The following is a 13,021-nucleotide window of genomic DNA, read 5'->3' as shown; positions in this document are numbered from 1 at the left end:
GCGAGGGAAAACATCGCGAGGAAATGGGACTATTCCCTGGTTCCCCTCTGGGTTGAAAAGTCAGATAGCAGTCACTTTCTTAAAAACTTTGTCTTAGGATTAGTTTGCCGAGCAGATCCAGGAAAAAACCTCATAGATCCTAACAGACATTATTATATAAAAAAATAATTAAGTATATAAAAAACCATTCCACGCAGTTTTGTCAGTTGCACCGCACATCAGTTGGAATGTGTAAGATTTTTTTTTTAATTGATGGTAATATTAGTTACCGTAGTTCCGACCAAATAGTTTACGTCGCTCAAACACAAAAAAATATTCATAGGTACATATCAGCTTTATTTTATTTACTTTACATTTATATTTTCATATATAAAATATTTTAACAGTGATTTTGAGTAGACTGCTAATACATGAATGATTCACGCTGGAAATGTATTCGTTAAGTCCCTCTGTGTAAAAACATAAACCGCCGGTAAGTACCCAATGTGTCAGTTGTGCTTAATAATTACCGTGAATATATAGCAGATTAAGTAATTCTAAACGATTTGGAGAAATAACACAATATATATCCGTAAACCTCGGGCGTATTACAAGCAAATCTGAGGACTGAAAGTCGGTTAGCAGTCATTTGTCATTTCAACATGTCAAGCACCAACAAGCATGCATCGGCCGTCAGCGGTACGTCTGTAATTAGCCTGGCACGCTCCTGAGAAATTCGCTCTTTCGTCTTTTTTAGTTGTGGTCTCAGATGCTGCCGTTGTTGTTTCTTCGTGTTTATCCTCCTTTGTTTCGTGTTCTTTTGTCTCCATGGTTGAAGAAGATGGAGTTATTTCAGATGCTTTCGTATCTTTTGGCTTTTCATCTATATTTTGTTCTCCTTCTTTCTTTTCGTCTTTTTCGTCATGACCATCCTTGGCCGCACTAGGAGTAGCCGGAGTAGTCACTGTTTCCTCTTTGTTGTTCTTGTCGACGTTACCACTTCCAGGTCTCCAGATACTATGTACATCTTTATGGATTACTTCTGCTGTATCTTTAACCTTTCCAAAAAAATCTTTGACCAGTCCACCATCCACTGTATAAAGTATTGTGGATATAAAACAGCATACAAAGGCTATAGGAAGCTTCATTATAGAAAGTAACTCGTTGTAACCTCTTGTAAATTATAAACTGAACTGTAATATCTACTAAGAGCACACGCTTAAATAGATAACGACTTGACCTCTTGTACTTATCAGTTATGTACTCGCATGATATGCTCATGTTGATATTGATTTAGACAACTCCAATATTCTTTGCTTATTATACTGCTATTGTAGTTTTAGTCTGGATCTTAAATCTTGGAACAGGGTCTGTAAAGAAAATAAAGTATATTGAATATTGGATAATTTGTAGAGTACTAAGTTTAATTTTTAGCATGAATAGACACACTAACGTGTTTGGAACAAATATTAGAAGCCTGTCTAAGTCTCGAAAAGTGACGTAAACTGTAGAGTTGGCTTATGTGGCAAGTGCCAGTGTCAAAGTTAGCTGTGAAAATAGGCCATTATTTGGGATAAGTTATAATGTAATGGCTTACAAAGACAACAATAGAGATTTCAATAGACTAAGAGAGAGATAAATACTCGCAAATTACATCTTGCAATTTCTCAGGTATTTTTGCACTTATAACTTGCTAGAATATTGGTTTAAATATTAATGAAATTGACATATTTATGGCTCCTAGTCTCTTGTAGTAGATCTGTTTGTTTCGTGCTACCAATTAACTTGCAATAGTAACGTATATTCCATTGCTTATATATAATATTCATTACAATTTTTTCTAAAGTTTTAAATTCTTGGTTTTACGGTTTTATACCGGTTTCGGCTAGGGAGAATTTTGCCTAGGAATTTAATTCCCAAGAATGGCAACAATAAATACCTAGGTCATAAAACTTTATTCTGAGTCCCTGAACGTTTCTAAAATATATAATATAAATTAATCTTATAAGTAGGTACTGTACCTCTAAAATATTGATCTACATCGTCCTAATTGATCACGCCTCCATCCTTGGGGACAATCTAAGAGCGGAACACGTATTACTTGTCCCGTTACTATGTCCGTTTTCATCGTAGTACTCGTCGTCAAAGACGCGTTGCGAAGTTTCTCACGAAAATCAAAACTTACGCCGTAAACCAAATTCACTAATAACACTGTCAAAAACACAAGCACAGTTTTAGCGTACATTTTAACGCAATATGATTAAACCACTGCGCCACGTAAACTGCGTATATTATCGTGCAACGAAATCTAATCACCAAGGCTCTCTGCAAACACCATTCACATCCTTTACCTTGCCGTCTTTACAACGTTCAGTGTTTATCGGCACATCGATCATACTTCCCTCTGTCTTGTCTTCACTAGTTTCACTACTACTACTTTCAAGATTTCCTGCTCTCTTCTTTGGCGTAACCGCATCTATGAAATTAGACACCGGATTTTTGAAAATATCTAAAAAATCGTTTGTAGAAAAAGTAGCACTGTCAGGTATCAATAAATGAATAACAATTACGAACACTACAACTCGCGCGCACGGCGGTGTCATTCTACAAAGCTAGGATCGTTCACTGTCGCGTCTCGACACAATTTTTATCAACTAACAGTCTGCTGCACGTGTATATCATACACTTTATATCTATGATGTTTACAGCACCTACATATATAAAGAATTTTATCAGTAAACCGCTGATCTGATCAAGAATCTTGTGTTCGTTTTTTTGAAGGGAAACTGACATCCTGCTTTAATCTAGGCACAATTAAGGCCGAATTATGACCGTGTTATTCAGGAACTCAAAATGTATTTTACTTCCTGATTTTTAAACTACATAGGATCAGCTAAATCAGTAAATAAATATTTTACTCATCGTATACCTATTATTAAAACCGGTTTTCGTGTTTAACAACTCTTCTATCTGAATGAGACGTGATAGACAGAAAATTTTCCTTATTTACATACCTACGGCGTGGCCTCGGCAACAATCTGAGGTTATGTTTTATCAGACAATTGTAAGCAAATAGCGACTTCTTGAACCTTGTTATAAGGTTCAGAATTAAAATAATAGAGAAATCTTGCAATACCAAATTTGTAATTATGTCAGAAGAACGAAATTTTGTGAAATTATTAATAAAACTTTCAATGAAAAAAAACCTGTGTGGCTACCACCACTTTGGCACTGACTTAAACGCTATCAAGAATGTAACTTACTTTCTACACATCTCTCTCGTACTCGTGTATTAGTGTTCATGAGCGAGAGGTATAGAAAGTAAATTACGTAGACGTTAGCGTATATGACAGTTATGACACTGTCAGTGACTCATGGACCTAATGGTACGGGCACTGGGACTATACGTTTACCTACTATAGTTCGTTTTTTTAACATTAGAAGTAAGGTAAACAATCTTGACGATACTTTTTATTGAATAACACTTTTTAAAAACCAGTCACGGCAAATATGTAACAATTATTAATCATATACGATTATTTACATTCTTTTACTTTCATTAGTAATAGTCACAGGTTTTTAAAAAGCGTTCTTCAATAAAAGACACGTCAAGATCGCGTAGTCTTTTTCTAATGCTAAAAAAAGATGAACTATATAATAGTATGTCAAATACACGTATTAGGTTGTAAGTAGTAAGCTTTATTGCATCAATTGACTCCTATTGCTTCCATCCTCGACTAACTAAATTGATGTCCCCCAACCATTACCTTTAAATAGTTTTATTACTTTCGTGGAAGTTACTCACGAATCAATATGATAGATATTATGTACCTACATGTACGTATGTAGAATGGCATGTGATATTCTTTGAATTACTTAGTGATTCACAAGAATGAGAATGTTACGTCATGCTAGCGGATATAACTAACTTTTATCTGATATCTTTATTACTTGTGTAAACTGTTACGAAGCTTGTAGGTACAGTCGGCAGCAAGACTAGTGAATGAAGCAAGACGCCAAAAGTATATGCCAGCCTCGATTACTTTTTGAAATTGAGATATACTTAAGTTTATCTCGATAGTGCGCGTTCAAAAATATCTGCAACAGCTTAATAATTAAATATACGTATAGAACAATGCCTTATGGCATTAATTTCGACAGTGTGTTTTCTTATGTGCAATAAAGGTTAAATAAATAAATAAACAATTATTGTTCTATTTGTTCTATATAATTGTGTACATTATAAATATTATAATAATATACAGGATGGTTAAAAAAATAACTGCATTAATTCCCATTGCTAGGGCGTTTATAGGATTTTACTGAGCAACTTGTACTATGAGATCAACCGCGAAAATCACGAAAAAATTGTTCTGGTCCATTTGTATGGGAGGATAAAATTTTAGTAGTAAATTGTTAAGCTATTAGAGAATGAACTTTTGACGCATACTATGCTGACTATGCTGAGGGGCTAATGCGAAAACCGAAATTCGTGAATTGCGGGAATCTTTCTCTTTTACTACAAGGAAGGCGTAATTAGAGTGACAGAGAGATTGATAAAATGATTCAGCAAACTTTGTGGCGATAACTAGTTTTTTTAAGTCTGTCTATTTAAGCTAACTCTGCACCGCCTTGGCAGAACTCACATTAAAAAAACAACAAAAGGAAAATAAAGCTCGACTGATTATATTATAGTACCTACAGATATTGCAGTACCAAAGTATAAAAGTGCCATCATAAATGTCAAATTTCTATGTGCCTCTAATCACCTCACCGATGCGATAATTGCATGTGATTTGGGGCCCGATTCGGATTTAGAAATAGACATCTATTAGATATCTTTTAGACATCACCAGGGGTCGGACAAAAAGTGCGGACGACGTAAAAATGACGTAATCTTGCACACAGGATGATGTTTGAGTTTGTATTTAAACTTCCGTGTGACATGTAGTAACAAAGTAGTATTAATGAAGTAACAAAATAATCGTAAATAAATCCATGGAATTAATAATACAGGTGGTAGGGTGATGTAGTGAATAAAATAAATTTCACGAATAAATGTCTTTTAATATTGCTTACCTTCGTTGGTATATCTTGATTACAGCAAGAGCAGTATACGTGTTTGTCACGTACCTCCAAAGACGAAAAATTGCCACAATATTCGAGTAAAGATGACATTTTAGAGCGTTTTCTTATACATTAGTAAATATAAATTTTAGCTGAATATAATCGTGAAGATACAATAGCCAAACAATAACGAAGTCAATTTATCGTTCATCTGATTGACAATGTGTCAGTCAAAAACGTACTTACTCATTTCAAGTGGCGATATCGTTCAATAAAGAGGTTGATAAATGATAAGTGATAATTGTTTATGAAAATCAAAAATACTATTTGAAATCATCCTATAAGTGGTTTGACGTCATCCGCACTTTTTGTACGACCCACGGTGGGCTGAAAATCGGCCTCCATAGAAATAGAAACCGAAGTCTTAAATTTGAACTTTTTTTTATTGGAATAGCTTTTGTTAGGTTTTATTATGTCCCAAAATTAATCTTAGCTAATTTGGTTGGAAAAATAATTAATTATAATTTTTTTTCAAAATCTTTGTATGGCGCGTATCTGAAAAAACGAGTTTTCTCCGAAAATAAAAAGTTAACCGTAATATCCTGACAGATGATTTTAAAACCAATTATTCTTGATTTTTCCACATACTTAGAATTTTCCTACGGGGTGCACTTTTTAAAAAAAAATCGATATATTTTTTTTTTTTTTATTTTATTTTTTAATACGGTTATACTCGTTATTTTGACTACAAAAAATGAATTTGAGTTTGATCGAACCAATAACTTACGCGTAGTGAATTTTTGTTCTAAGCAAATGTATGGAGCGTACGAGTAAAACGGATTTTTTTTCAAAAATTAAAGGTATACCGTAATATCCTTGCAGATGATTTAAGTACCAATTATTAATGATATTTTGACATACCGCGAACTTTTCTACCGTGTGCACTAGGGTGGAGCGAAATCCAAAATTCTTGAATATAGCAATGGAACCATTCTAAAAGGATGTCTAATTTTTTATTATTTAAGGGAAAAATAATTAAAAAAATATTGGTATATACTTTTAGCCCTCTACTATTCGATTATATATAGCAATATATGTATATTTTTAATAAATTTAATTTATTCTTATTTTTTTTATAACACGTTTTATTCATTAAATAACATCTTTTTCTTATAGATATACTCGATTCCTATACTTATTTTTGTTTATAACGTATATTTTTATGACTCTGTAAAACCACGTAAATAGGGGTTTTATGGAAAAAGCCCTTTAACCCGGATATTGTGTAGAAATTGGAGTTTACAACCCATAACAGAATCGTGAAAACTATTTTGAACATGATAAGATAATAAAAAGAATAATAATATAGGTATATATATATGCCTAACATACGTGTGAACATGACCCAAAAAGGGCGTAAGCGACGCCGAAGGGCAAAATTTGAGGCTTATTTAAACACATAAGCAACCCCTTTTTTGCAGTAAAATGATACTTTTCGTAATTAATAACATCGTTACTTTGACATAACAATGTCTAAAAAAAATAACTCATATATTTTTTTTACACTGTAGCATTTTCTTTGTTTTGCATGAAATTGCTGTTTAATATAAAATCTTGAAATTAAATTATTTCATAAATATTGAAAATTGCACAAAAATTTTGGTAATGACTTATTAAACGCTTATTAAATATTATATAACTTCAATAAAACGTACACATATTAGTGAAATAGTATATTTTAATAATTGACGAAAATTTACCTTTGTTAATTTCTTTAGCGGCTGAGTAGAGGGCTAAAAGTAGTGTTGATTTTGAAACTTGATATAATCACTGTAATCTACATGACAAAATGCAACTTTTGGTACCGGTTCCACATTGATAATCAAATTTTAATTTTTTTCATATCTCATGCTCTGAAAGTGGGTCGTTGTTGTTCTAAAAGGTGCGCAGAAAGTGATACGTTTATGCTCTAGTGCAGAACAGTGGTGTACTCCTCTGCGTCCTCGTCTCACGAACAACTGGGTGGAAACAAAATGGAAAAATAGTGTCTTTATTTCCTCGCCTGGAACAATTGGTAATTGTTTAATTTTACTAATTCCACGTTGATCCTTTTTTTATAAAAAATTATGTAAGTGAATTGTTAAAAACAAATTATTCTCGATTTTTTTTTCGTTGAATTCTATTTACCCGATCTCAAAAGGCGGGAACCAAAAGGAATACACCAAAAATATTTTTTAAACCTTACACTTGCGTAAATGAGCAAAGGCAGAATATTATACAGCCACAGTTAAACGTTTGAAACTATAAAACACCTTCTCTATGTTTGAATGTTGCAGAAAATGGGACTTTGATTGAAGAAGTAAATAGTATATCTTTTCTTGGCATTACTATAGACACTTTTTTTAATTGGAAGGCGCATATTACTAAAATAAATAAGTTAATTTCGAGCCAGTGTTATGCCCTGTCAATACTCTCAGGAACTTGCTCTGAGGATGTTGCCAAAAAATCCTATTATGGTAATGTGTTTTCGTTGCTAACATACGGTATCATTTTCTGGGGGAACTCGGTAGACATCCAGAGTACGTTTATCCTCCAAAAACGATGCTTACGTACAATATATCGCATGCACACTGAACAATCCTTACGTAATGTGTTTAGAGAAAAGCGGTTTCTTATTCTTACTGGAATATACATTCTAGAACTTTGCCTCTTTGTAAAAAATAATGACGCCTATTTTATGAAAAAATCCTCGCAGAGAGATAATCTCAGAGAGCAGTACAGATTTAATCTTGTATGTCCAAAATCAAACAACTCAATGTTTTACAGAAGTACATTCAATACTGCAATACGAGTTTTTAACGCCCTGCCAGTTGAAATAAAAATGTTAGAGGGAAATCGTTTTAAATTTAAATTAAAAAACTGGTTGATTGAAAATGTATTTTACAATCTAAATGAGTTTTTTCTGGAATCACCAGTTTGTTAAGTATAAGTTAGTCAGTAAGCTAGTATAGTTAGTAGTTTTAAGATCATATTGTATGCTCGAAATGGGCAACTGTTGATTCGATATCTCCTGTATATGACATCTTATGTACACAGTTTACAATTAATAAATACTTTACTTTACTTTACTTTGTACGATATTAAATTGATTTTTAAAGTTATTTAGCACTATAATATTCATGAAAATAAAATACAAGATAAAAATTACTTATATTATTAATTGAATTGTTATTTAATATTTAAAATACTTTTATTATGTTATTACGTACGGCGCACCAAGGTCGCGGTGCGGTCCGGTAGTCTATTGCGGCTTTTTGAACGAAAAAGTATAAAATTAAAAAGTAAGAGGCAATCCCGCTAATTTTCATAATATAATGAACAATCATTTTAAAATTACTGCAGTTTGTTAAAAAATGTGTGTTTTCGTAAATATTGCAATCTAAATGATTTTCGCTAGGGGTTATTAATCTTCACACATGTAAAATCTCCGATTGCAAGTAAGTCCTAAGGAAAATAAATCATGGCCGTAGATTTATTAGGTACTTCCATTACTGGTTTTGCGAAATTTCCTTGTCTTGTTTGGTTTCCTCGCATTCGATATGAAAAGTAGAGTGTTTAACTCGGGTGAAAGGCACCATTTCTGTCTCGGACTATTGGCGCTCTCACTGCGTTCGAGCGCCAAACTACCTCGACAGAAATGGATGCCTTTCAACCCTTGGTTAACAATCTACTATTTCCATACAACGACGCTCCACCCTAGTGTGCACTTATTTAATAAAAAATAAAAAACTTATTTTTTCATGCTGAAATAGCTTTTTCTCATTGTTTTAATCAAATAAATAATAAACATACAAGAGTTACAAGTAGATAATTGAAAATAAAACCATTACATCCTTTACATTATTACCATTGTATCCTCTTTATTACATTATCTTTGTACTTAATGAAACAGTATTTAACAAATGACACATTGACAACTTATGAGTCTAAAATTAATGATCATTAATGAGGTCCGGTTACAATCGTTAGTAGATATTATGAATGCAGTTTAATCATTAAGGTTTTAATCATTATGCTTATAATTAGACGTAAAACTAATTATAATAGCAATGATATACTCGTAGAATGGTGGTGTTCATTAGTACTAGCAATAAATAGGTAAGGGATACATTTTATATTTTAGTTCATCTTGAGCTTCTTAACCGCTAACTTACACGACCATAAACCATGGACAGTCTTATTACGAACTTGGACTTGTTTGTTATCCTAAAATCTCAAGGATCTAGTTTAAATCACGAAGCTTTGTTTGAAATAGTGCTAACTAAATCAAACCTTAACCTATCAGAAGAAGATCGTGACACCTTGAAAGAATTTTGCCGAAGATTTACAAGAGCTGCTACTGACAGATGGAAGAAAAGCCAACGGAACACAGAAAAATTAGAACAATTTAGAATAATGTATTCAAAGACGAACTAAATCTTTTAGTCGATGTAGTAAAACAAGGTTCTGGAACAACGAATGATGGAAACACAAATTTTTCGAAGATCCCGAAAAAACAGCTAATATCACTGGACTGGACAAACAACTGATTCGGAGATTTGCTGTAATTCTGCAAGCTGTCACATCAGGTGAAGTAATTGACACTGAAAAGTTTAAAGCCTATTGTAAAGATACAGCGGACGACTATATTAAATTTTACAGTTGGTATAAGACGCCCCCAACTGAACAGTGCATAAATTGCTGATCCATGGCACAGATATCATTGCACAAAATGATATTGTACCGATTGGTCATCTCTCTGAAGAAGCATCCGAGGCACGCAACAAAGACTTCAGAATGTTCAGAGAGCATCACTCACAAAAAAAAATGAGACAAGATTCGAACAGGAATGTTTTTAATATGTTACTTTTGTCTTCCGATCCTGTCCTTTCTTCAATGAGGCCAACAATAAGTGGAAAAAAGAAACAGGCTTTCTTCCCTGAAACTTTAGAATTATTCATTTGTCTGGAACCTCAAGAAGAAGAAGTGACAGATACCTCAAATGTGTACCCTGATTCTGAAATGGACACGGATTCGGAAGTAAGCGACCAGGAAAACTAAACTTTCAGGATTCCAATATTAGCATTAGAATACTTTTAATTAGGATAGCATTACATATACTTATTTCTGTTTTTATGTAAACCAATTATTGATAATGTTACTGATATTTATTTAATTAAGTAAATTCGTAGTATCTACTAATGATTGTAACCGGACCTTATTAACGATCATTAATTTTAGACTCATCAGTTCTCAATATGTCAAATTTGTTAAATATTGTTTCATTAAGTACAAAGATAATGTAATAAAGAGGATAAAAGGGTAATAATGTAAAGGATGTAATGGTTTTATTTTCAATTTTCTACTTGTAACTCTTGTATGTTTATTATTTATTTGATTAAAACAATGAGAAATAGTACATTTCGATGCTAGTGCGGAAGGTATGTCATTACTTCACGAGTACCGAGATATCTCGGGACTCGGGACTCGGGACGGGATAGACTCGGGACGAGTGAAGAATGACATTTCCGCACGTGTATCGAACGACGTTTTTTAATACAGTTGCGAAAAAATAAGAAAAACATTGTTAATCGTACACTAAACAAAAGTGGTAACAGTGACAGCTCGGTTAGACGTCGTCTTTAAGTATATTATATCTATGGGCGTTTGGCAGCTATTCCGTTCCATTCAGTCAACTTATTAAGAACGGAATTTTCAATATTGAATATTAAAAAATAAACGTGTTATAATGATGAAGAGGTAAGTAATTAAATATGAAATATGTAATATTTTTCGTTTTCTTACATTAACGGTAGGTTTTTACTGATTACGACGTTTAAAGGAAACTAATATTAACACTCATCAATAAGTAGTCGTGAATTGGAACAAGTATAAATTTAAAAAAATTGGAAAAGTAAAAAGCACTAGTTCGAGATAACCAACTTTCCGCACGCTAAACAGCTACGTAAAGTAGCACTTTTTGAGCAACTGTATTAAAAAAGTTATTTCAGCATGAAAAAATAAGTTTTTTATTTTTTGTTAAATAAGTGCATACGGTAGAAAAGTTCGCGTTATGTCGAAATATCATTAATAATTGGTACTTAAATCATCTGCAAGGATATTACGGTATACCTTTAATTTTTGAAAAAAAATCCGTTTTACTCGTACGCTCCATACATTTGCTTAGAACAAAAATTCACTACGCGTAAGTTATTGGTTCGATCAAACTCAAATTCATTTTTTGTAGTCAAAATAACGAGTATAACCGTATAAAAATAAAATAATAAAATAATAAAAATAAATTATATATATCAATTTTTAAAAAAAAAAGTGCACCCCGTAGGAAAATTCTAATTATGTGGAAAAATCAAGAATAATTGGTTTCAAAATCATCTGTCAGGATATTACGGTTAACTTTTTATTTTCGGAGAAAACTCGTTTTTTCTGATACGCGCCATACAAAGATTTTGAAAAAAAATTAGAATTAATTATTTTTCCAACCAAATTAGCTAAGATTAATTTTGGGACATAATAAAACCTAACAAAAGCTATTCCAATAAAAAAAAGTTCAAATTTAAGACTTCGGTTTCTATTTCTATGGAGGCCGATTTTCAGCCCACCGTGCGACCCCTGGACATCACCAAGATACGATAATGATATGTTTAAGATCTAACCTGTCAAATTTGACATTTGCGTGATTCTAGAGATACTCTTGAACGATGTCCACAGGATATGACTTAGAGATCCAATTCACATGTAATAGATATCTTACTCTATCTAACGTAAAAGCGACATTGGTTGCCCGAATTGCGCTGCAAAATAGAACTAGTTTATATCTAAACTATAACGTATCTAGAAAGGATCTAGTATGTGTCGTCTCTTGTGAATATCTTGAAGTTCGATTACGGCAGTTGGTTTACAATTACAATGCGGCATTTGATAGAGTTCGTTGCACCTACTTAGCCGGCAATTATATATAATCGTATGCAATTAGGTCAGGTGAGTAAACGCCCTATGGAATACATAAATGACCTTAATAATGACACTTCCACTATGTGTTGCGCAGAGTTAGCTTAGACGGACCCTAACAATTTAATAGAGTTAGACCAAGAAAACTCTGCAGCGATTTTGATAGCCCACGAAGTGCAAGTCTTATTAACGTGTCGTAATTTCATAGAAGTTTGACGTTTAAAATTACACTTGCACTGGGTGGGCTATCAAAATCGCTGCAAACTTTTCTCGGTCTGACTTTTTGGTTTTTGACGTTTACATCGAATGATATAAATTGTCAAAATAACTTGGCGGCGTTAATAACGAATGATAAAAAAATTATAAATGCATCATTGTATAAACCTTGTTAGTTAATCCCCCAATGGTCGCAATATAGCCTCGCCTGAGTGAATCCTTTCCGAGGGAGAGGAGACCCTTGGCAAAATCACTAAAAATACAGATTGACGGAAATTGTACTTTATGAACCACATTTTTGTAAACAAGTTTTTTTTATGGTTTAAGTTTATTTTCTTTCCAAATAGACTTCCCTTCAAAATAGGTACTAACATTTGTATTACGCATGCATCCCGTTATACGGCGCGATTCGGGAAATAAATTAGAGATTCACTAGATTTGATATAGTAAAGATATTTGACGTTCCTTACATCATTCATAACAACGTGGCAATCAATGAAAAAGTTACGCGTATTGCATTGTCGGTACAGATATAGTGCATAATTATTTTCTATCGTATTTTCACGGAAACGTACGAACGTGTCTTGCTATCTCAGTCAGTCCCGGTACAAAAAGTACTGAGGTTAACTGAAGTTGCATGACAAATACGAACGTTTCCGAGAAAATACGATGGAAAACAATTATGCACTACATCTGTATCCAAAAGAATTAAATACAATAGGTACAGTGGGCATTTAATTACCTATAATTA

At 32.9% G+C, this 13,021-nt stretch overlaps 1 protein-coding gene across 1 annotated transcript; it reads right to left on the bottom strand.

Moving 5' to 3' along the window:
* Nucleotides 1–626: 626 nt before the first annotated feature.
* On the bottom strand, nt 627–1,340 carry LOC134666671 (growth-blocking peptide, long form-like). Its single transcript, XM_063523898.1, has one exon. It carries the CDS (start codon nt 1,125–1,127, stop codon nt 645–647), a length of 483 nt encoding a protein of 160 aa, XP_063379968.1. The 5' UTR covers nt 1,128–1,340; the 3' UTR covers nt 627–644.
* Between the last annotated feature and the right edge of the window lie 11,681 nt (nt 1,341–13,021).

This window comes from Cydia fagiglandana, chromosome 8 (genome assembly GCF_963556715.1).
Source record: "Cydia fagiglandana chromosome 8, ilCydFagi1.1, whole genome shotgun sequence".
Lineage (NCBI taxonomy): Eukaryota > Metazoa > Arthropoda > Insecta > Lepidoptera > Tortricidae > Cydia > Cydia fagiglandana.
This window is presented reverse-complemented; position numbering and strand designations above follow the sequence as displayed.